This window comes from Aedes aegypti, chromosome 3, assembly GCF_002204515.2.
Source record: "Aedes aegypti strain LVP_AGWG chromosome 3, AaegL5.0 Primary Assembly, whole genome shotgun sequence".
In the NCBI taxonomy this organism is placed as follows: Eukaryota; Metazoa; Arthropoda; class Insecta; order Diptera; family Culicidae; genus Aedes; species Aedes aegypti.
This window is the reverse complement of record NC_035109.1, coordinates 407,027,131-407,051,872: the sequence shown is the minus strand read 5'-3', so window position 1 is coordinate 407,051,872 and position 24,742 is coordinate 407,027,131. Positions and strand designations below refer to the sequence as shown.

The following is a 24,742-nucleotide window of genomic DNA, read 5'->3' as shown; positions in this document are numbered from 1 at the left end:
TTGAATAGTTTGAAATTATTAATGCCGATGTACTTTTCTAATCTTCTGCTAAGGAGTCGTCCACAAACCACGTGGACATTTATGGGGAGAGGGGGAATTATTAAAAACTGTTCCAGTGGTGATTCTGGATATGCATATGAATTCTCGGTCTCAAGAAGCAACAATCATTACACAGTAACATTCCTTCCCTATCCCAACTGACTGTAAGGACTTTTCTGGTGCGGTATATATAATATGATGCTTTTTTTGCAAGTTTTAGGAATTCAAAGTTTTGGAGAGATTCTTAATGGAATCTTTGAGATAATTTTTCTGTGGCTATCATTGGAAAAATCCAGGTTGAACTTTTAAGATATCTAAAACGAAATTGTTGAAGAAATTCTTCAGAAAATAATCAGTAAATGAGCGCCTGGAGATATCTTCGAAGTAACATCTGAAAATATCTGAATTAATTTCTGATGAAATTCCTAGAGAAAATCATGAGAAATAAATACAGTGATACAAACAGTAATACTTCTGGTGTGTCACGAGGAGTTTCCAAAACTGAGCCTTAGGAATATGCTTAGGGAAATGTCTGGTCTGACCCTAAAAGGAATCAGTCTCTCTCTCCTGGTTCTTGTTAGGTTCATTCTTGTTTTCTTGGTTGCCTATCTCTTTTTAATGCAAGAGGTCTCTAAATGTTCTTATATTTAAAACACTCACTCGCTATTAGCCTTGACCTTTTCACCAATTTTTCTAATTTGAATTTTCTGTGTTCTTAACAGCGCATGGCAGCACGTGGACTGTATGGGCATCGATCGGGCAAACATCCCAGACGAGTACAACTGTGAAATGTGCCAACCAAGGCCCGTTGACCGGATCCGTGCCCGTACATTGCAGATGGAGAAGCGAAAGGAGCAATCGCTCCTATTGGCGAACAATAATCTCCAGATACCGGTGGGCGATGCAGCCGTAACAAGCACGAATCTAGTGGGTGTGGTCGGAACGGGCCCTCCAACGACAACAGTTGGAACCACTGCGAAAGGTGCCAATCAGTACACCACCGGCAAAGCTCTGGCCGGTACGAAGAAAGGAAAAACCACCGGAAGCTCCAAGAAGAAATCCAGTGAAAATGCCGCGGCAAAGAAAGCAGCCAAGAAGGCTTTGGACGCATTGAACCGAGTGAACGGAAAAAGGAAAGAGCTGAAAAAGCCATCCAAGAAGAAAATCAAAACCACGGAGCAAAACGCAGAGAAGATGTCCAACATGATCCGAACCTGGATCGACAACTACGAGCGTGCCATCACAAATCACTATTCCCCAGAGCTGAGGGCTCGATTGACGGCATTCGGCAAGATGCAATCCCAGAATCCGTTGCTGAATTCCGACCGCCTAATTGCACCGGGCTCAGTGATAAATCTAGCGCAAAAATGTACCACAGTTCCTCACGCTGGCGGCAAGATACTGATCAGTATCGAGGAAATACCACCAAAGACTCCTATTATCGAAATACGAGGGAAGTATATGCTCTCTTCTCAGCACAAACAACTCCAGTCGTTGTTTAATATGGCAGCCAATGGCAAGCTGAGCAATAACAAAAATGCTGGTCCGTTTTTGTTCCTCTATCAAGTGACCCAAGGTGGAATGGAGCTTTGTGTTGACACCCGAACCTACGGAAACGATGCGCGATTTGTACGGAGATCCTGCCGACCGAATGCGGAAATTTTGCACAACGTAGAGAAAGGAGTGGTCCATTTGTACGTCGTCTCAACGGCAAACATCAAGGCCAATACAGAAATCACCATCAAGCATGACGAGCAGCTGATTCAGAGGGTAGGTGGAGTGGTCATATTGACTCATACGACCGTAACGAAGCTGTGCGCCTGCGGTTTGATCAAAGATTGTCAATACTCGGCCCAGCTGAGCGATGGGTTGCTTCCCGCAATCAATCCCACGGGACCCAATGTACCTGCGATCATGCCGAATGCCCAGGGAGGTGTAAGCAGTTCAACGCCACCGGTTCCCAAAGCTCCCAAGAGCAAGAAAAACAACGGAGCCCTTGGCGATGGCGAAAAGAAGTTGACCAAGAAGCGGAACAGTAGATCTACAAGCTCAAATGCTGAAGCCCGGCTGCGATCCATTTCGTCCAGTGGAGACAGCACTAGTGAACTGATGATGTATGCCCAACAGCAACCTCCTTTGTCGCCATTGCAACCGAACCCCCAATTCCAGCCAACACCGTCGCAACTTGTCCACCAACAGTTGCAACAAACTGCAATGCATTTTATGCAGCAACAACAGCAATCCCAACCAGGGTTGATGCAGCCATCACAGCCGGTTTATATGTACAGTCCATCTCCTACGCATCAATCGCAACCTCCTGCATTGGCACCAACGTCTTCGGTGCAACTACAGCCACCGGTAATACATCCGCAGACTCCTCCACCCCATCCTCCCATGAGTCCAGTTATGAACATTGCGCATCGAACTACTGGGTTCTACACGGAGATTAAGTCTCCCATGAACTCACCGCCACCGCTCAACTTAACTGGACCGCCTCCACTGGTCATCCCATCGATGCCATCACCGATAAAAACCCAGTCTCAGCATCCGCCTCCGTTGCAACCCATGTCGGATGTTGTTGCTCCTCCTCCTCCTCCGGTGGCAATTCCGATGGACGTTCCGGCGTTGACAATTCCCAACAACTCACACTCGTCGTTGCAAGACCACACCCGCATGGACTTGATCCAGCAACAGCAGCAAATCATGGAAGACATCATAAAGATTAAAATCAAGTCCCCCAAGGCTAGTCCCTACAAGCACGAATATTCCCCGATTCCATCTTCGACCACGACGGCAACAACTAGCATGCTATCTCCGCCTCCTCCACCACCGATTCCCGTTGCCCAGAGGCCGCGTTGTGCCGAGACGCTTAAACAGGAACTATTCCAATCTCACTACCAACCGCAAGTTCGGTCACCATCGCCGGCTCCTCCGGCTATTTCCTCCCCAGTCAAAGTGGAATACACGCCTCCCATGGAAATGAAGCAGGAACCCCAGCCTATCCCAGAACCGCAACCACTGGTGATAGACGAAAAGCCACCGATGGCGACGGAAGAAGACATCAAACCTGAGCCCTTGCCGGAACCAGAACTTAAAGTGGAAGAAGAGAAACCAGTTCCTGTAGTTAAAACCGAACCAGAGCCAGTGATCGAAATGGAAGCTGTGGTCAAAGAGGAACCAGCTGCAGTTGTCGTACCTCCCCATGAGGGGGACAGCAAAGATGGAATCGACACTGGTGCAAGTCTTTGCGACAGTGCCACAAATTCCCCAACTAAATCGTCCCAGTTGCATCAACAACAAACGCCCGGTGCCAATCCCGGCAATAGTGCGCATAGTTCTCCGCATTCCACCTCGTCGCAGCATCATCCCCATGGGGGAAGCAGCAAGAAGAAGAACAACCCCTTCAAAGAGACCGAAACGGAAAAGAAGGAAAAGCCACCGTCGCGGAAGCTGACGCGTGAAGAACGTAAAATGGAGGCCATCGTGAAGGCGTTTGAAAAGATGGAACAATCCCAGCAGCGGAAGCAGGAACTCAAAGAGCAACGTAAGGAAGGGAAACGGAGAAGCGTCTCGTCCTCCACTCCGGATGAGAGCATCCCTTCTGGAAGCAGCTCAACCAAAAAGAAGAGTCTCAGCTCGCAAAAGCGCAAGAAGAAGAAAAGTAAATCGTTGAGTCAGCACTTTGGGTCCCCCAATCAGAGTCGTAAGAAGAAAGTGTCCAAGTCATCGAAGAAGAGCAAAAACGCCAGGGTGTTAGCTTTGGACGAGGAAACTCCCGCTCGGCCATACGAGAACAAAGCTGCCGAGTTGTTGCTGACCTTCTCGCAATCCGTGAAACCTGTATCGAAAACCTTCTTCGGAGATGACGTGAAACCACTGGCCGACGTTGGATCTTCAAACGACAATAGCGTTGAACCAGTGTCGTCTGCGTCGTCCAATTTGCCGTTGCTCAGTTCCGCTTGTATGCTGGTGGAAGCTGCAGTAGGGCCTTTGGAGCAAGCCTCCAACAATTCAACGGTGGAGCAGGACTTCAAGTTCCCTCAGAAAGCCAAGACGAAGAAAAGCATGAGCCGTGAGTGGTTGAGTGGCCAGGCAGTGGACGCGTATCGTCGAAACACTCCGGATCAGGATTCTGGTTACATGAGTGAAGACAAATCCCACGAATACCGGAGGACACCGTTTGAAGAGAGTAGTCTGACGACGCCTTTGGGTGTAGATGTAAGCGATCCCAATATCTGTATCGTGGCGAAAAAGGTTGAAGAGTTTATCGCCCAGAACTCACCTCAGCCGGAAGATGTCGCAGCCGCTGGTTACAAGTGGGAAGACAAGGTCAGCACCAGTTCCACTTCGGTCAACAACTCCCAGGAACAAACCCATACGCCGACGAGTGGTGGAAACGTGTCGGAAAGTGCTGCCGCTAAGAAACGGTGGCTACGGCAGGCCATTTCCGAAGAGACGGACGAGTTAACCCAAGCGTCGTCGTCGCCACCACCGCCAAATGGTTTTACAACTCCGCTGAAGAAACGACGAGTCATACGTCAATCTGACGAAGTTACAGTTCAGCCTCAACCTCAGCAGCAGCAACCAACCTTGCTTTCTGCACAGAAGATCGACTTTGCGGACAGTCTTGCTCCGCAACACCAACAGCAGCCCCTTGTGATAAATTCTCAGCAACAGTTTGCGGAAAGTAGTCTACAGTGGTCTAACTCTGGCCCCCCTCCGTTGACGTATCCTTTCGGCATGTCGGAAGATAAGCAAGCCATAGATCTCTCGAGGACAGGAGTTCCTCCGGTGCGGTTGACAACACAACAGCAACGAATACAACCCTACAAAATTGTCCCCATCGCGCAAGCCCTAACTCCATTGCATTTTGCTGATCCTGGTCCGCTACCAACGCCGACAACGATTCCCATATCAATTCCACCAGTACAAGCTCATCATCACCTGATCCCAATGGAACCGCGGGAAATCGTGAGGCAAACTCCTCTACCGCCACTTGCAGTACAACACCAAGAGTCGGTCAACCACTACGAAAGACTCCCGTCTCCCCCACCATCAGCAGTGGCCGCAATGGTTCCGGCTTCACTCCTTCCGCCGGAAGTAACTTTCGTGGTCCCGGCAGAGCAGCAGCAACCGCAACAAGCTAGAATTGACGTCAGTTATCCAAGCTCAGCCCCGGTTCCGGGAATCACACGGAGTAAGGGAAGCCAAAAGTACATCGGAAGTCCGGCGAAATTCGAACCTCCTTCGCCGTCGGAGTCACTCAGTTCAAGCGTGGCGGAAACGCCGGAAAAGAACTCGGTAGCAAGTAGCAATAGCAGTGGCAGTCTGGGAAACTCCGACGTCGATGAGGATGCCCATGAAGAGCAACCTTCTAAGCCGGAAGTGAAAGAAGCTGTCCAGGAAGAGAAAGTGGAGTGTCCGCAGGCGGAAATGACCATGTATACTGAACAAGAAAGTGTGACAGCGACCGAAAGCTCAACAACAATTACGAGCAGTGGAAGTGTTTCGGATGTAAATTCTCTTGAACCGTCCTCACAGAGTGAAACAGCAATTGTACAAGAAGAACAAGTGATAACTAGTGAAGTTGTTCAGGAAGAGCAGGAAAGCAGTCAAATGGACGAAAGTGACACAGTGATGAATAGTACAGAAGAAATCAACGTATCGCAGGTCGAAGACGTATCAGAAGAACAGACGGCGCCGTCATCTGCCTCTATGGAAGTTGATAGTGAAGATCCTAGTGCGAAGCAGCCGAAAGCTATCATTAAAACCATGAATGGACGTGAAAAAGGTGTGCCGGGCGCGCCTGAAGAAGATCACGATAAGAATGAACTGGAAGATTTGCAGAAAGCAATTGCGTCGTTCCATTCGGAAAACATCATGAATCTCATCTCAAGGAACAAGAAGTCGAAGAAGGTCGTCACTCGAGAGAACAGTTCGGACGATAAACCTCGATATGCGAAGAAATCAGCCAAGAACCGTTCGAATGCATCAAGCAAGGAAGGAAGTGTCACTCCACCTGCGCCACCATCGCCTCCACCCGAGGAGCAGGAAGTGTCGGATCCAGTGGTCGAACCAGTGATAGTCGACGCTTCTTCGGAAGTACCAGTTACTTGCGAACCAGAACCAGAACCAGTACCTGCACCAGTCCCACCTCCAGTAGAGGAACCGTCACTTTCTACGCTGGGTCGATCCTATTCGCACCCATCCTGGCATGCGACGGACACGTTCCGAGATTCCACTGAAGTTCGAAGTTATTCAACGCTTCGGCCGGATATTCCGCAGATCAATTACAACTCGCCCAGTACCTATCAATCGAAAGCTGCTCGTGAGCTTTTGTCATCACTATCGGCCGGATCCGAACCACTTTCAAGCTTTACGAGTTTTCGCACCAGCACATCATCGTTCTTGGATTATCCAAAATCCTCGATATGTGGAAGCGCAACGGTGACCAGTAATAGCACCACCAGCAATGCTTTCCAGTATAAAGCATCGAGTGAAATCAGCTCCCTCCTGGACAAAGGATTCTCCAGCACGCGACCTTCCAGTTTCTCCACCCTTGGTCCAGATCGAAGTACGGAACGAGTAGGTAGCTCCTACCTGCTCTCATCGACCAAAGTCACGGATAATCTGTCCACGCTTGGATCAACCAGCACTGCATACCCAAAAATATTCACCAAAACGGCCAGCTCAGATCCACGATTGAACCCAGCATTGACCACTCCCGAACCACCAGCATCCGCGACACCGAAGCGGAAACTGTCCATCAACGAGTACCGTCAGCGGAAAATGCAATCGTGTAGCAATACAACGCCCTCGCCATCGGCTACGTCTTCGGTGGCCACAAGTACCTCCGCAACCACAGCAGAAGCGGCCAGTAGTAGTAGTAGCAGCAGCAGTAGCGATTCCGGTGGTAGCAATCAGATAAGCAGTAGCCTCGGTAGCAACGACGTGAGTAGCTCTATATGCAAAGAGCTGGAGCTGGAACTGGAACTCGGAGAGGAAAAACCGTCGGGAGATGATGCCGAAGCAAAGGCGGCTTCCTCGACTGAAACGTCCGGTTCGAAAGCGGGGACGACGGCGAAGCCTGAGATTAGCGCAAACGAGGCTACAGGTAAGACTATTGTTGATTGATTGAAGGATAAATTGATGCCTAACTCTGAACTTTTATTTTTACAGTGTGAATCGATACGTTGGCCAGTGAGAGAAGGATCAAACATTTTAGTTGAATGTCATGAATTCGGGTTCAATGGGCGCAATTCAACGAAAACTTTCTGGGGTTGATCTGCGAGGTAAGTTGAGAGCTTTATAATCTTAAAATTAGTTACCAATCTTATATGAAATGTCTGGAATTTCAAACCTAGCACCTTTAAATCGTTGTCTGTTGAAACGCATGCTTTGTTTCAATTGTATTGTAATCAGGCATTGCAGAATTCGCTCTCATTTGAGTATGAAGCACGATCAAAGCAAGCAAAGAAAAACATCCCATCTGTTGCGGTCCACGATCGTCATTGTATCGCAAGATGTAACAAGTCTGATAAATGGAAGCAGCGAGCGAGAGCCCCAAAGAGAGAGCGATGATGAAATCCATTTTTCTCGCTTGTTTACCGTTGAGGATAGGTGTTTTTATTTAATGGCACGATAAACAATCCACGAACTTCCAATAGCATAAGTGTCCCCCAGGCTTGTAGCATGTTTAGAGGGGTTTTATCATGCACTACTATCCCCCCAATCTGATCAAAGTTGTAGCAGTATACGATAAACAGTCTCTCAATGTGCAGCATATTATGATAGTTACAGAGAGTGATACGTAAGAGATTCTCTCAATTTTCTCTGGATTCAATCCCTGATTGTAATGTTAAGCATAAGAGTAAAACAGCGATTCTCGCCATTAGTGATAGAGCCATCTGAAAGTTAGCTCACCTAGCTGAAAAACGCTGGAACCCACGTTACATTCTGCGGTAGCATCTTTGTCCGCTGAAGGTTGTACAGAAAAGGGTAAATTGAACGATTTGCGTTGGCAAACTGCTACTTTAGAAATTTAAATCTGACTTATTGAAAAAATAAAACGATTTGCGTTGGCAAATTGCTACTTTAGAAAATTGAAATCTGACTTATTGAATTAGAAAATTTCCTATGTGGCTGGTGGCGAACTTCAGGAAACGGTTTAGAAAAAAAAAATCGACTGCTGATAATGGTTCTGAAAGTTTTGACTACCGATTTACGTATGTGCCTAAGATTTAATTAGTAATTTCTATATGATGAAGTCAGCGTAGCAATAACAAGAACAGATTTTCTAGCGACAAATGGATTTTTAATGCACAGGCAATTGATCGACAGACTTACGAAATTGTCTTCAATTGGCGGTTTCAGCCTTCCTTTTCAAGAAACACGGAAGTTTTATCAGAAGCTCAACGCATCCCGCAAAGGCTTCGTGTTGCGAGCTGAAATGTGCAGGCATGAGGATGGCAGCATCTTGAAGGACGGACGCGAGGTGATCGAAAGGTGGAAACAGCACTACGATGGACACGTAAATGGCGCAGAGAACATAGACACATAAAGTGATGGCTACAGCGAACAGTGGAAACCAACCAGCTCTCACGATGGGGAAAGTTAAGGATGCCATTCAAGCGTAAGACCAAAAAGGCTGCTGGCAAAGATGGTATCGGAGCCGAACTCATCAATATGAGCCCGGAGAGGTCGGCTGATATTCATAATCTGGGAGACGGAACAACTACCGGAGGAGTAGAAGCAAGGTGTTATATGCCCCATCTACAGGAAGAGTGACAAACCAAAAAAAAAAAAAATAAAATGAAAAATGTTGTTCAATCACTATCCTAAACGCTGCCTCCAAAGTACTATCCCAGATTATCTTCCGTCGTCTGTCACCTATAACACGTCCGTGAGAATTTATCAATCAGGTTTCATTGACGGCCGCTCGGCAACGGACCTTTTATTCGTACCGTAAAACGGGGTAACTTTGATAGTGCGAGACCCACAATATAGTAAACGAAATTAAAAAGTTTCTGTTAATCAGTTAAGCAAAACGAATGGAATAGTAAAGAGTATTAGTATGACACTTCATGTCAAAGCTATTTTTGTTGGAATCAAGTTCATTGAAGTATTTATGTGCAAATATAAAAAATTTATAAGATTTTAGGATTTTTGAACGCTCACAAACAATCTGTTCTACGATCACAATTTCATGAAGTCATAATGAGTTCGTCACTTATCCTTGACAGCCTAGTTGTAGCAGAACATGAATTCGGTCTCAAATCTCTTAGTGAAAACCATTTTTACAAACTGGGACCATTTTTTGTAATCGAAGTCAGAAATTTCCATATAGCGTCAATCGCCTAGAGGTATGCAACGCCCTTAATGCATTCAATTTTGTTCGATTCATACTCCATTATCAAAGTTACCCCAAGACAGAAAACCGGCTTTCGAATATTTGAAAAATGATGTATCCATTTAGAATAAATCTTTTGGCAATCGTATTAACTACAATCGATAGCTAGGATGCCAGTACTTGTTTTAAAAATATAAATTGTAACTCTTTGAAATAGCATGCATAAATATTCAAGTTTTCTTCGAACAAACTATCAAAGTTACCCCGTTTTACGGTACGGTAAATCTTCCATAAATGCCGTATCAGACCTCCTACACACCATCTATTCATCAATTTCAAGGCGGCATACAACAAACTTATGGAAGATCATGGACGAGAACAGCTTTCCCGGGAAACTCACAAGTTCGTTCGAATCCTGCCGGGGACTACGACTGGGCGATGGATTTTCGTGCCTGCTGTTCAATAGTGTGCTTGAAGGTGCCATGTGGAGAGCAAGACTTATCAGTCGAGGTGCGATTTTCACGAGATCCGGACAATTTGTTTGCTTCGCGGAAACATGGATGTTATTGGAAACAATTTGAAACGGAGATTTGTTCACCCGCCGCCTGAAACGCAAAGCAACAAAAGTCGGGTGGTGAATGCGGAGATAGACGGAGATACCTTCGAGGTGGTAGACAAGTTAGTCTAACATTCATTTTCTTACTGACGGCTGACATCAACGTTAGTCGAGAAATATGAAGGTGCATTTTCAATTGACAGTCACCACTTGTAGATTACGGACGTGTGTGATATTTTCACCTACGATTTCAACGAACTTTCCATAAGCGCACTGCGGCCGGAGTTTGCCAACATCGAGAATTGTTTGTACTTGAATGTTAAACTTGAAGCTGATGCCGGTTTCAGCGCCCTGCATCTGGCGCAGGAGGATTACCATCTGAACTAGCGATGGGCGATTTTGAGTCGATATTCCGAACATCGATTTTTTCGTTTCGATTAATCGATTTTTTGAATCGATGTTAGGATCACTCAAAATCGAGTGAATCAATTTTCTTCATTCATTTTTTTGTTTCGATTCAAAAGTGTGAAATTGCTTAGAATTTTTGAATTAGTTGATGAATCTTAAACCTAGTTATGAAGCATTGAATTTATAATCTCTAATTTCAAACGAAGGAATTAAATAATTAAATACAATAGCATTTGTTCTTATTTTGGGAGCTTTTTTGTAAATTTACACATGAGCTTGAAAATTCAATCGATTTAAAAACATCGATTAAAATGATTCGATTTAATCGGCGAATTGATTCGCCATTTGGAATTTGAATCGATTCAGTAACATCGATGTTCTGGTTAAATTTGCGCAACGCTAATCTGAACTGCGACATCAAAACCGTCGATGAGATGATCGCGTCGTACGACGGCCTACGACTGATAGATTTTGCCGCCTCCAAGAATATGGCCATTCGTAGCACCTATTTCCAGCACAGCCTCCCGTATCGGTACACCTGGAGATCACCTCAGCAGACAGAATCGCAAATTGACCACGTTTTGATCGATGGACGGCACTTCTCCGACATAACCGACGTCAAAACCTATCGTGGCGCTAACATTGACTCCGACCACTACCTGGTGATGGTGAAACTGCGCCCAAAACTATCCGTCATCAATGATGTACGGTACCGACGCCCGCCCCGGTACAATCTCGAGCGACTGAAACAACCGGATGTCGCAAATGCGTACGCGCAGCATCTTGAGGCAGCGTTGCCGGATGAGGGCGAGCTCGATAGGGCCCCTCTTGAGGACTGCTGGAGGACAGTCAAAGCAGCCATTAACGACGCTGCCGAAAGCATTGTCGGATATGTGGAACGGAGCTCAAGAAACGATTGGTTCGACGAGGAGTGCCAGGAGGTTTTAGAAGAGAAGAATGCAGCGTGGGCTGCAATGCTGCAGCATGGTACGCGGCGAAACGTGGAACGATACAAACTGAAGCGGAAACAGCAAACCCGCCTATTCCGGGACAAAAAGCGCCGCCTGGAAGAGGTGGAATGCCAAGAGATGGAGTTGCTGTACCGTTCTCAAGAAACGCGGAAGTTCTATCAGAAGCTCAACACATCCCGCAAAGGCTTCGTGCCGCGAGCCGAGATGTGCCGGGATAAGGATGGGAGCATCTTGACGGACGGACGCGAGGTGATCGAAAGGTGGAAGCAGCACTACGATGAACACCTGAATGGCTCAGAGAACACAGGCACAGAAGGTCAGGATAACGCAGGCGATGGCTACGTCAGCACAGCGGATAGCGGAGACCAACCAGCACCCACGATGGGGGAAATTAAGGATGCCATTCAACAGCTCAAGAACAACAAGGCCGCTGGCAAGGATGGTATCGGAGCCGAACTCATCAAGATGGGCCCGGAAAGGTTGGCCGCTTGTCTGCATCGGCTGATAGTCAGAATCTGGGAAACGGAACAGCTACCGGAGGAGTGGAAGCAAGGCGTTATATGCCCTATCTACAGAAAGGGCGACAAACTGGAGTGTGAAAATTATCGTGCAATCACCATCCTAAACGCCGCCTATAAAGTGCTATCCCAGATTCTCTTCCGTCGTCTATCACCTACAGCAAACGAGTTCGTGGGAAGTTATCAAGCAGGTTTCATCGACGGCCGCTCGACAACGGATCAGATCTTTTCCGTGCGGCAAATCCTCCAGAAATGCCGCGAGTACCAGGTCCCTACGCACCATTTGTTCATCGATTTCAAGGCGGCATACGATAGTATCGACCGCGTAGAGCTATGGAAAATCATGGACGAGAACAGCTTTCCCGGGAAGCTCACAAGATTGATCAGAGCAACGATGGACGGTGTGCAAAACTGCGTGAAGATCTCGGGCGAACACCCCAGTTCGTTCGATTCTTGGCGGGGACTACGACAGGGCGATGGACTTTCGTGCCTGTTGTTCAATATTGCGCTTGAAGGTTGTTTGAGAAAAATCTTGTACTCGACGCACCGCAGGATAGCAGGGTTTAATGTGAGAGCTTTTCGTGTGTAGACTGCTTGCGCGCCTAGACTGAAAGCTTGCTAGCGTGTGTGAAGAGGTGAAAGGTACAGTCGATTCAAGAGAAAATGCAGCTGGATGGAAGACATGAATGAACAAGCAACAGTCCACTAACAGGCTTCGTGAAGTTATGTTCTCACGGAGAAGTCAAAGTGAATAAAGTAAAAGTTATATTGAAATTCAACCCACGCGTTCACAGTGCAATTTAATTCCAATCCGGTGAAAACCCAAATTCCCTGAGCTACCGTCGGAACATTTTGGTCCATCCGAACCGGATGTTGTGAGGGTTTTCCGGAAGTGTTTGCTGTTTCGTGTGTGGAAGAAGAGCACCAAGTGCACAAGTGCGGTCCGTGACCGAATGATACAAGACGATTATGTCCGTGGCATAGTGCGTTTTCGGAAACATTTACTGGATCGTGTGCAGAAGCGTGACCCGTGGCCAAATCGGAATTCACGTCGATCCGTGATCGATGATTGGTTGTGATCGTGTCCGTGGCATGATCCGACGTACCGTGTGCGTAGTACCAATGGCTGAAGGCAGTTTGAATTTCCGGATGTTAATTGCACCGTGTGCAGTGGAATAGCCCGTGGCGATTAGCGAACATTGTATAGAGTGGCCCGTGGCCAAAGACAATCAGTGAGCGTGTACGTGGCGTGATGTTGCCCGGTGAGTGCTTCGTGCAGCCCGTGCCAGAGTTTTAGGAATTGATTGTGCCCGTGGCACAGGAGTAAGTAAACATTCGTACGCACCGGGTGCGTATTTCGGCTGAGGTCAAAGACGAAACATTTTGAAAGCGTTTATCGTGCTCGCGACACGAGTGGTGATTTGTGGGAATGTGTCCGTGACGCATTGCGAACTCGATTGAACAGGAGTGAACAAATTCGAACATGAGCGATAATGAAACACCGCGTGGAGTGTTAAAAGGCGTATCGAAAAAGAACCTTTTAGAAGCGCTTACGGAATCACGTAGTGAAAACGTGCCTCCCGTTCCGTCGGTTGCAGATCAAAAGATTGCGAAGCAAGTGTTCGAGCAAAAGAAGATGATGGAGTCGAAGTTGAAAGTGCTGACAGATCGGCGAGATCTGATAATGGAGAAGCTGATGCGAATGAAGGAGAGTTTGAGAGGGGAAGGTGTAACTTGCTCAACCTTCACTTTGAAACACTGCGACGATGTGCGGATGAATTCGACAGGATTTATAGCGAAATCTCGGCATTGCTGCCGAAAGAACAGCGAACCGTAGTACGTCAGGAGTACGCGGTATTCGAGGATATCCACAACGAACTTTACGTAGACTTGCAGACAAGAATTGCACGAACGCAAGAAGCATGTCGCGTAACTTCAGGTACGTCAAGTAGTTTAAGCATTCCAGGTTTCCAGCAACCGATAGTAGTGCAAGCAGCTGCCCCGCAACTACACGCTCCGTTCCCAAAATTCGATGGGACACCGGAGAATTGGTACAGCTTTAAGAGCCTCTTCAAGAGCATTATGGCGAAGTACCCAAACGAGACTTCAGCGATGAAGATTTTGCACTTGCGCAATTCTCTCGAAGGCGATGCAAAGTGCAAGATCGACCAAGACGTCGTGAACAACAACGATTACGAGAGGGCCTGGAAGATTCTCGAGGACGCGTACGAGGATAAGCGGCTGATAATGGACACGCATATTGACGCTATTCTGGATTGCGCCGTCATCAGCAGTGACAATCGTGGGAAATCGATTTCACAATTGGTTGAAACTTGTTCGAAGCATGTTGATGCTTTGGACGGTCACAGCTATCCTGTCGAAGGTTTAGGAGAGTTGATCCTGCTTAACATCCTCCACAAGAAGCTCGACAAGGACACGCAAGAGCAATGGGAAACGAAGGTACCCAGAGGAGAGTTACCGGAATACGAAACGTTTATGGAGTTCCTTCGTGAACGAGGACGCGTTCTGCAGCGTACAAATCGCTCCCAGCAGCAGCAGGTACAGCAGTCAACGGTCCAAGCGAAACAGCATGTTGCAGTAACTGGTCACAAAACAGCAACACAAGTATTGAAATCGTTTATGCAAACGGGTAGCGAAACGTGTCCATGCTGTCCGGAAGAGCACGCCATCTACAGGTGTATGAAATTCAAGGACATGAATTTCACAGAGCGCAAGTCCGTTGCCACAAGGATGGGTTTGTGTTACAACTGTTTGAAACTGTATCATCGAGTTATTGACTGCAAATCCGATCAACGGTGCAAGGTGCAAGGTTGCGGTCGTAAGCATCATAGCCTTTTGCATCCCGAGGATGAGATTTGGCAGAAAAGTGGAGAGAGGTCTCCGATGCCAGAAGTTGTTGAAGATAACGAGCCAAAACAACAGGAACCAGATGGTCGGCGTGCGACAACGATGTGCGCGCTGATTGATACAGCAAAGCGGCAAGTGCTGCTATCAACCGCAGAGGTCTTGGTGGTCGGACATGGAGGGTCCACCATCAAGTGCCGTGCCTTGTTGGATTCTGGATCCGACAGCCATATTATCACAGAGAGACTTGCCAACAGACTGAAGCTTAAGATGAAACGCGTCAACTTTCCGATTAGCGGTCTCAACGACATCCAGACCAGAGTGAAGTATCTGGTATCGACGAAAATTCGCTCCCGAATCAATACGTATGCGACGAGTGATTTGAATTTCTTGGTCGTACCAAGAATCTCAGCAAGGCTTCCACAGGTGGAAATCAGAGCCGGTTCTTGTAGGGTACCGACAGGTTTGCAGTTAGCAGATCCATCGTTCCATGTACCAGGAGAAGTAGATATGATTATCGGCAACGAGATATTCTTCGACTTGGTGAAGACTGGACGCCTGAAAATAGAGAACACTGCGATAACGTTGGCTGAAACGGAGTTTGGATGGATTGCTGGAGGATCAGCGCAGTTGAAGAAGGATGCACCACGTGCAGTACAGTGCCAACTAAATTATTGCACACAAGTTGGCAAGATCATGGAAAAGTTTTCCAAAATCGAGAACGATTCTCTCGGTATTAAATCAGCAGCGGTCGATTCAGCTGTTAAAAAGCGTGCGAGAAATGGACGAAGACGTGGTGTACAACAACTCTCATTCAACGGTAAAAAGTATCAGCTTGGTGATTCTTTCGTTATGACGAGGAACCGTTGCGAACCATCAATCTCTTCATCATCTGGAAAACGAATATGGTGTAACGAATTCAAGGCTAATCCGTATGATGCAGCAAAATCGAAAACGCTGTTAGTTGAAGATGGAGTGACGCGAAGGGATTTACAAGAGCAACAATTAGTGAACGAAATGGTTCGAGAGAAGCGAGATGTGTTGGTAGAAGATAGTCCGTTTCCAGCATCGGCAGGTACTGTAACGAAGATGAGTGAGCGACTTCAGCCTGGACGATCGATCAAGAGTGAAGTAGTTACTGTTTTTGTTGAGCCAAAGGTCTCAACGGGGGGTGTATGTTTGAGAAAAATCTTGTACTCGACGCACCGCAGGATAGCAGGGTTTAATGTGAGAGCTTTTCGTGTGTAGACTGCTTGCGCGCCTAGACTGAAAGCTTGCTAGCGTGTGTGAAGAGGTGAAAGGTACAGTCGATTCAAGAGAAAATGCAGCTGGATGGAAGACATGAATGAACAAGCAACAGTCCACTAACAGGCTTCGTGAAGTTATGTTCTCACGGAGAAGTCAAAGTGAATAAAGTAAAAGTTATATTGAAATTCAACCCACGCGTTCACAGTGCAATTTAATTCCAATCCGGTGAAATCCCAAATCCTCTGAGCTACCGTCGGAACAAAGGTGTTATGCGGAGAGCCGGACTTAACAGTCGAGGCACGATTTTCACGAGATCCGGACAATTTGTTTGCTTCGCGGACGACATGGATATTATTGGGAGAAAATTTGAAACGGTGGCAGACCTGTTCACCCGCCTAAAACGCGAAGCAACAAGAGTCGGGCTAATGGTGAATGCGTCGAAAACAAAGTACATGCTGGTTGGCGGAACTGAGCGCGACAGGACCCGCCTAGGAAGCAGTGTTACGATAGACGGGGATACCTTCGAGGTGGTGGACGAGTTCGTCTACCTCGGATCCTTGTTGACGGCTGACAACAATGTTAGTCGGGAAATACGAAGGCGCATCATCAGCGGAAGTCGTGCCTACTATGGGCTCAAGAAGAAACTGCGGTCAAGAAAGATTCATCCCCGCACCAAATGCACGATGTACAAAACGCTCATAAGACCGGTAGTCCTCTATGGGCATGAGGCGTGGACTATGCTCGAGGAGGACTTGCAAGGTCCTGGGGTTTTCGAACGCCGAGTGCTAAGGACGATCTTCGGCGGCGTGCAGGAGAACGGCGTGTGGCGGCGAAGGATGAACCACGAGCTCGCTCAACTCTACGGCGAACCCAGTATCGTGAAGGTAGCTAAAGCTGGAAGGATACGCTGGGCAGGGCATGTTGCAAGAATGCCGAACAACAACCCTGTAAAGATGGTGTTTGCTACGAATCCGGTCGGAACAAGAAGGCGTGGAGCGCAGCGAGCTAGGTGGATTGACCAGGTGCACCAGGACCTGGAGAGCGTGGGTCACAGTCGAGGATGGAGAGAAGCGGCCATGAACCGAGGGAATTGGCGAAATATTGTTGGCGAGGCTTTATCAAGATAATTGATGTAAAGCCAAATAAGTAAGTAAGCATGATCGCGTCGTGGAAACAGAAGGAGTTGCATGGAACGCACCCTCATCAACTGGAGCTCGAACACATCGATTAAGGTGGCGTCAAACACGTGGCTGGTGCGGGGGGACCTCTTCTCAGAAACAAAAGGTTTCATGGTAGCCATCCAGGAACGGGTAATTGCGACGAAAAACTATCGGCACTACATATTACATGAAGACGTAGAGGACCGCTTTAGGAAGTGCAATGCCGTAGGGGAGACTATCGAGCATGTCGTTGCTGGCTGTTCAGTACTAGCTGGATCAGCCTACCTCGATCGTCACAACGAAGTTGCCAAGATTGTGCACCAACAGCTTGCTCTTAAGGCTAAGTAGCCCGTCATTCGTTTCGGCAGCAATGATTGACTTGAAAAAGTATCACTGTACGCGCTGACATGCATAAAGTATGCTGATACTTTTTGAGCTGTGTCAGTGCAAAACCAACTGATTTTCTTTGATTCGAAATCGTAAGATAAATTAGCAACAATCATCAACGACTCGTACAAATTTCAATGATGGCCTACTTCGCCTTAAGCACAACTTGGTGGACCGATTTGTACCCTACTACAAGTACCTGATTGATCCGGTTCTGGAAAATAGTTGCATAAAGCTGTAATGGGATCGCGTGATCATAACGGACGTCCTCATCCGTGCTAACCGCCCCGACATTGTAGTCTACGACAAAAAGAAGTTACACTCATCGACATCGCTGTACCGCTGGACCTCAATGTTCAATCAACGTTTTCTAACAAGATAGCGAAGTACCACGACCTGGCAGAGGAGTTGAAGCAGATGTGGCACCTAGAGGACGTCCGTATAGTTCCGGTAGTTCTCTCAGCAACCGGAATTGTCCCGAAATCTCTCCTAAGGTCCCTAAACGAGCTGACATTGAAGAAGAACCTACACAGCATCTTAATAGCGGTGATTCTTGGAAACTGCAGCACGGTTCCTGAATCACCACAACTGAGAAGCTCATCCAGCAGACTCATTAGGATAAGTAAACCGATAAATGAAATCCACAGAGCCTAATCCCCTTTCGTCCGGGGTAGGTGAAAGTATCCAGCATGTTTTGCTGAGAAGTGTCTCTATAAGAACTCAATAATAATAAAAATAAGATACATCATCTGTGGAAGTCGTGCCTACTATGGGCTCCAGAAGAAACAGCGGTCAAAAAAGATTCGCCCCCGCACCAAATGCACGATGTCAAAAACGCTCATAATAGCGGTAGTCCTCTACGGGCATGAAACGTGGACGATGCTCGAGGAGGACCTGCAAGCACTTGGAGTTTTCGAACGCCGGGTGCTTAGGACGATCTTCGGCGGTGTACAGGAGAACGATGTTTGGTGATGAAGAGTGAACCGTGAGCTCGCCCAACTCTACGGCGAACCCAGTATTCTGAAGCTGACTAAAGCTGGAAGGATACAATGGGTAAGGCATGTTGCTAGAATGTCGGCAACATCCTTGAAAATCCGGTCAGAACAAAAAGGCGTGAGGCACAGCGAGCGAAAATTGAATATCTTACCGTTTTGTAAATCCTAAAATTGAACGTTCTAAAAGTGAAAAATCGAGTTGGTTTAAAGCGGAACGTGTAGAATTTCGTCTGTGAGACACGTAGAATTGAAAAAGCAAGATTGTTTGCTTGAGTCTGTTTCAATAAGTTTTCGAGAATTGGAATTTTCAGTGTCTGGTTTCAGACACCCAAACTATCATTGAAAGGTGCATGGTTACAATTCCTTACTTTCATGCATTTCTGACAAGTCTAATATAACCATCGTTTTGAACTTGTTGTTAATTATAAGCACTATTGTTTGTCCTATTCCAGAGCACCACAGATGGTCGCAGCTCAGTTTAAATGTAAAAGAACGAAACCGTGACCTACCGCTGATCACCACCAGCAGCAGCATCACCAATGGAGATGACAAAGCAAACACAAATTACAAGCAATCAAACAAATACACAGTCTTGGACGGCACGCTGGTCACAAAGTGAACCAGCCCGGGAACGTAGCCAGCAGTTACGGAGTGATATATACACATGTGAGTGTGAAAGAGGGGGTAGGGATACGCCAGGAGGCGCACGAGTGAGCAGGAGAGAGATCTTTTGTATTGTTTTTGCCAGGAACAGTTTGAAAGGAATTATATACTTCTTGTGGAAGTACAAACGATTCATAGGATATATTGTAATGTTCTGATGAAGCTCTTAGGATTATTATTGTACATGTAATATTGTAATTTAGGATCAAGAGTAGTAATCAAATAGCATTAGGTGGAGATCGCGCACCAGTTTGAAGCCATTTTCTTTCCTATGATAATGATGAAATCCCATTAAATTGCGCGTGCAGCATCCATGTAGAATAAAATGCATTGTATAAACTATAACATTCGAACATAGCGACCTTCTCTGTTTTCCGTTAAATATTTTTATTGACGATTTGAAAAATAAATGCAAAATACAAACTACTAACGTGGTTATGAGGCAGTCAAGATCCCGTCATATACATTCTTATAGATGATCATGAGTCAAAATTTAGCAGCGATGACGCTCGAATCGGATCCTGGTTAAGCAAATCGTGTACATAGATAAACCACAGAATCGCGAAGACTGATTTCAGAAGTTGTGAATTGTACATTTTGTAAATGACTAAGATAGAAGAGACGCTGATCTCTGATCGTTCAATGTAGTAACAGCAATTTGAATCTTGTGCAAGTACGGTAGCCACGCATCAATTCTACTCGCAGGGAGCAAGTGATCCGTTCGAGCGTCGTCAACCCCTATGTCAGATCTACTTCAACCAGTGAATTTAGTGTAAATAGCAATCAATGATATCCCCTCCTTCTATAACCCACCTACTTGTAAAAAGTGATGCATGAAATATACCCCAGAAAAAACAGTGTAAATACATGTATATAGGAACGAAGAAAGTGTATCTCAAAACCGGTTTGCTAGTAAAAAGGATGCAGCATCGACAGGATTCTACTCTTAATCAAAATTATCAACTTACACGCAGTTCAGCGGAATGCTGGTCCAATTAGGACACGATTCGACAAGCAAAACTACAAAACGACTACAAACATGGTGTAAAATAGTACAAATAGCATGTATAAACGTAAAACTAAATTTAGAAAGTACCATTGCAACAAACAAAACGAATAACATGTCACTTAAAGTGGAGGATAAGCAAATTTCTAGCCAATAAAAAGAACAGGTAAAACAATTAACAAACACCCCGTAGCTAAATTAGCTCTCGTAAAGTTTCATTTGAGGAGGCAGACACAAACTCGTAGGTGAAAGAGAGGTTAAACGTAAGTGAGAAGCAAAATGACACTAAACTGCAACTAATGACGAAGGGTGCGAAATGGGATTAAAAACATCAAAACCTAATCACTAAAAATTGGTGGTTCTCCATCTGAATGGCTGGATTTTCTTTGCGTTCAATATAATATGTTGGGAAATTATACTTGATTCTTTCGTTCTACGATGTTGTATCTTATCATTTAACGTAATATCTTACCAATTTTCAAAGGGCCTTCACGGAGTTGGAAATAGCTGTTGAATGTATCAAAGAATCTAATAAACCTTATCCTACGATCTCAAACAAATACCCACTAAAAACTAATTGGCAAATGCAATGTCATCATTTTTGTACACAAAACTCTTGTATTCAGTTGTACGAAAAGTAAGAAAACTAGAATTCAGATGCAGAACCACTACGTCAACTAGTATTAGACTAAAAATAAAAGGTTAAATCTTACCAAGTTAAGCAGAAATTAAGGCATTAAATTATTGACGCTAAGGTGTAAGCTATAACTAAAAAAAAAACTAAAAAAAAATCATTGCTCACCGTATGTGAAAGCAAATAGCAAAATCCTTAAACCATAATTCCCAACGCCAAAACTGTTGGAAGTTGATAACATCTTTTTCGTTGTTGCTTTGTATCGATTTTATTCATCCCACGCATACACACTAGGATCACCTCCTCCTTCCCGCCCTCATCGTATATGTGACGCTTGCAAGAACGCTGATTACAACAAAACAGAGAGCCTACTTTTTAAGCTTGAGATTTTAACAAAACACTAAGAACCCTAATATCCAATAACACGAATGTTTTTTTCGCCCCAAGAAATCGAGGAGACGCAGTGCGTTTTCGGAGGACTCATACATCCTCCACGGGTGCGAATTGTAAATATATGCGCTCCATTCACACCCATCTATTTAACTTTTACCTATATTCATCAAAAAGAGGATACTGACAACATTTGTTCTGTTAGGCGTAAGAGTGCATATGATGAATGATTAACACTAAAATGCTGTGGATAAAACAGTCATTGGTTGGAAAGCACTGTGCAGATGCAAACGATACCCATAGTGTATATTATGTTTAAATGTTCTTTTTGTATATTTATATATTTTTTAAAATGATCTAAGTTTATTGAAAAAATCGAAAAAATGCAGAAAAAGTGAACTACACATGTAATATATATACCGACGGAAATCATTGTCATGATTGAACTCAAATAATATAAAATCAATCGAAAAATTAATAAGCTGTTTAGTTTACAGTTTTTTTTTTTGTGATGACACTTCCATGAAATATGCCGCTCTTTTAGTACACTACATATTGAGAAAGCATGTTGGCTCTACACATCAGTACCATAGTGATGTGGAAATGAGCACCTGCACGAACCTCTTCGTCTCATTTAGGTATTTCGTTAACACCTAAAAAGATAACACCGAGTCACATTGCTCGGTTTGTTCCCACATCCCACATCTCCATCCACGAATCTGCCCCACGTTCGCCAAATCGTTGGTGAAAACCAGTGCTGTTAAATGTCAACATTTTAGAAAAAAAATAAATGCTTACCTATATCACCCTACCATGTGAAATATACCATCAGCAAATATTACCAACCGAAAAGCCTGGAAAAACATTTACGATTACTTTTTCTTCGGGGAAGGATGATATTAGCAATATTCATCAATTATCAAAGTCACGTGATATCCATGACATTTAACAGCTCTGGTGAAAAGAAGCCTCCACCACGTCCAAGGTCAAGAAGACCATGAAAAGGGAGAAACGGGATAGCCCGAATCAGGTAGTGCTTTCACATGAACCACGAGAGCAGAGCAATAGCAACCCTTCGATAGAAGTTGGAAAGACAATGTGAGGAGAATACAATACCGAAGACAGTGAAGAAGCGGAGGAACTTAAGCTCGGCACTCGTTATCCAAACGGACGAAGCGAAATACGCCGAGGTCCTATTGACGAAGCGAAGCACGGAGAAGTTATCGAGATTGGGCGCAGATGTGAGCAGACTAGATTCGTGGAATGATCCTTGTCCTAATTAAGATGTTAAGCAAAGGGGTGCGGCCTAAAAGCAACTAGCGCAAGAAGTATTTGGTGAGTACTGCAAAAGCGACTATCTAATGTCAAAATCTGGATGAGATCACCGATGCAGCGGAGGTCCGGCTGTCCTCAAAGAGCAGTGTGACTACGTCGTAAGGCCATCCACCTTCGAAAGGGTCCGCAAGGCACCCAGAAGGCGGAGATCAGGGTGCTGGTTTCAGAGGCCAACAAAGCAAAGAACTCAAAGTAGGCTGTATGTTTAAAATGATTCGGGAAAGGCCATAAGTCGTGGAATTGCAATGGTCCCGACAGAAGTAAGATGTGCAGAAAATGCGGCACCGAAGGCCATAAGGCAAGCGATTGTAAGCAAATCGCTAAGTGAGACAACGGACACTTAACGGGCGGACCCAAATGTCCGGGCATTAGCGGAGTATCAAAACAGCCAAAACGGAAGTAACACAGTTAAATTTGAACCACTGTGATGCAGCCCAGCAGCTGCTTTGGCAGTCAGTCTCGGAAACCAAGACTGACGTAGTGTGGACCCATACCGCATACCAGCCAACAACGAGAACTGGGTGGCGGATAGATCTCAACAGCTAGCAGCTATAGGGACGACAGGACGATATCCAATCCAAGAAGTAGTCTCTAGCTCAAATGACGGTTTTGCGATAGCAAAAATCAACGGCGTGTTCTATTGCAGTTGTTACGCGCCCCCAAGGTGGTCGATTGAGGAATTTTCCCACATGGTTGACAGGATGATGGCCGAACTAGCTAATCGGCAGCCAGTAGTGATAGCTGGCGACTTTAATGCATGGGCAGTGGAGTGGGGTAGCCGCTGCACCAATCAAAGAGGCCAGCTATTGTTGAAATCCCTGGCCGCATTAAATGTAGAGCTGGCAAATGTGGGTACAGTGAGTACCTTCCGCAGAAATGGTGCAGAATCGATCATCGACGTGACGTTTTGTAGTCCTAACCTTTTAGGTACCATGAACTGGCGCGTTGATGACGGTTATACTCATAGCGATCATCAATCGATTCGCTATAGTATAATACCAGGCGGGCAGAAGGCAGCGCGATGTAACTCGACCCAAGCCCGAGGATGGAAAACAGCGCGCTTCGACGGCGAAGTACATATTCACTGAAGCCCTGAGACGCGAACGGAACACTCTGGACCTAAACGGTGAAGAGCTGGTTGCTGTGATATCACGAGCGTGTGATGCTTCCATGCCGAGAAAAGCCCCTCCTAAAAAGAACAGGCCGCCGGTGTACTGGTGGTGCGAATCAATGCAAATCTTCGAGCAATCTGCCTTTGGGCTGGACCTGAGAGAGACTCGCGAAGAGGAAAAATATCAACGTCATATGCAGCCCAGATTCCCCTCTCACGAAACGTCAAATGCAGCCCACCGTTTTTATGGCTGAAAAAGTGAAAAGTATTGTGTTCAAAGTACCATGCCCACACAGTTACGGATCACCCACAGTGACGGATCACTTTGGCGTTCAACATCGGATAACTCGCTCAAAACATAAAAGTTGACGTAAAACATATTTTTCCCATGTTATACTATTTGTCTTCTACCATTTGTAGTGTTAAGCACAACGTTCAACCGCTAAATAGCGGTGTATTTGACAAATGTTTAGTTGGTACCACACAGCTAACATTATATGGTCGTTTTACGTAAGAAGTGCCGTCAGCATTCATAAGCTCCCACAGCTGTGCACAGGTGGTAAAATTCAAATGTTATAGCATAAAACATACTCATTCGTTTCGATTGAGTATGAATTCATCCTTGGAAAGTATTTTTCTCGATTGTTGATTCTAAATATCGAATATTAGCACTTCTAACTAGTGATCCATAATATGGATCAGGAAATGATTGTTTACCACGGTTATGGATCACTTCCATAGAATCTAGATTTCTGCCATTTTAAGCATTGGATTCGACATTTTCAGACAATAGCCCTAAGGATAAAACTAATAAAACATGAAGGTTTGTAAATTTCATTTTTTAGCCGACAAAAATGGATGAAAAACTTGGTGTGGAGCGAAAACAGTTCATGTCTCAGTTATTACAATGCAGCATCACAAACAAAAGGCATTTTACCCTTGTTTCCAGCTCGAACACTGCTATTTTTGCAGTAATATATGACGCATTGTTAACTTTCTTCAAAACATACAATACATATGCATTGAGTTGAAAATCTCTTGATTTTGCGCACTGATCCGTAATATATCACAATTTGATCCATAATATGAACGTTGATCCATAATATA

General features: G+C 45.5%; 1 protein-coding gene across 4 annotated transcripts in view; it reads left to right on the top strand.

Annotated features, from left to right (window-relative positions):
• LOC5568599 overlaps positions 1 to 21,573 on the top strand; it is a 59,895-nt gene extending 38,322 nt beyond the window's left edge. For all 4 annotated transcript variants that reach the window (XM_021855952.1, XM_021855949.1, XM_021855951.1 and 1 more), the window contains 3 exons: positions 762 to 7,153; positions 7,219 to 7,331; positions 18,949 to 21,573. In XM_021855952.1, coding sequence (XP_021711644.1) covers positions 762 to 7,153; positions 7,219 to 7,223 — 6,397 coding nt within the window. In that variant the 3' untranslated portion in view covers positions 7,224 to 7,331; positions 18,949 to 21,573. The remainder of the gene's footprint in view (positions 1 to 761; positions 7,154 to 7,218; positions 7,332 to 18,948) is intronic.
• Positions 21,574 to 24,742: the final 3,169 nt, after the last annotated feature.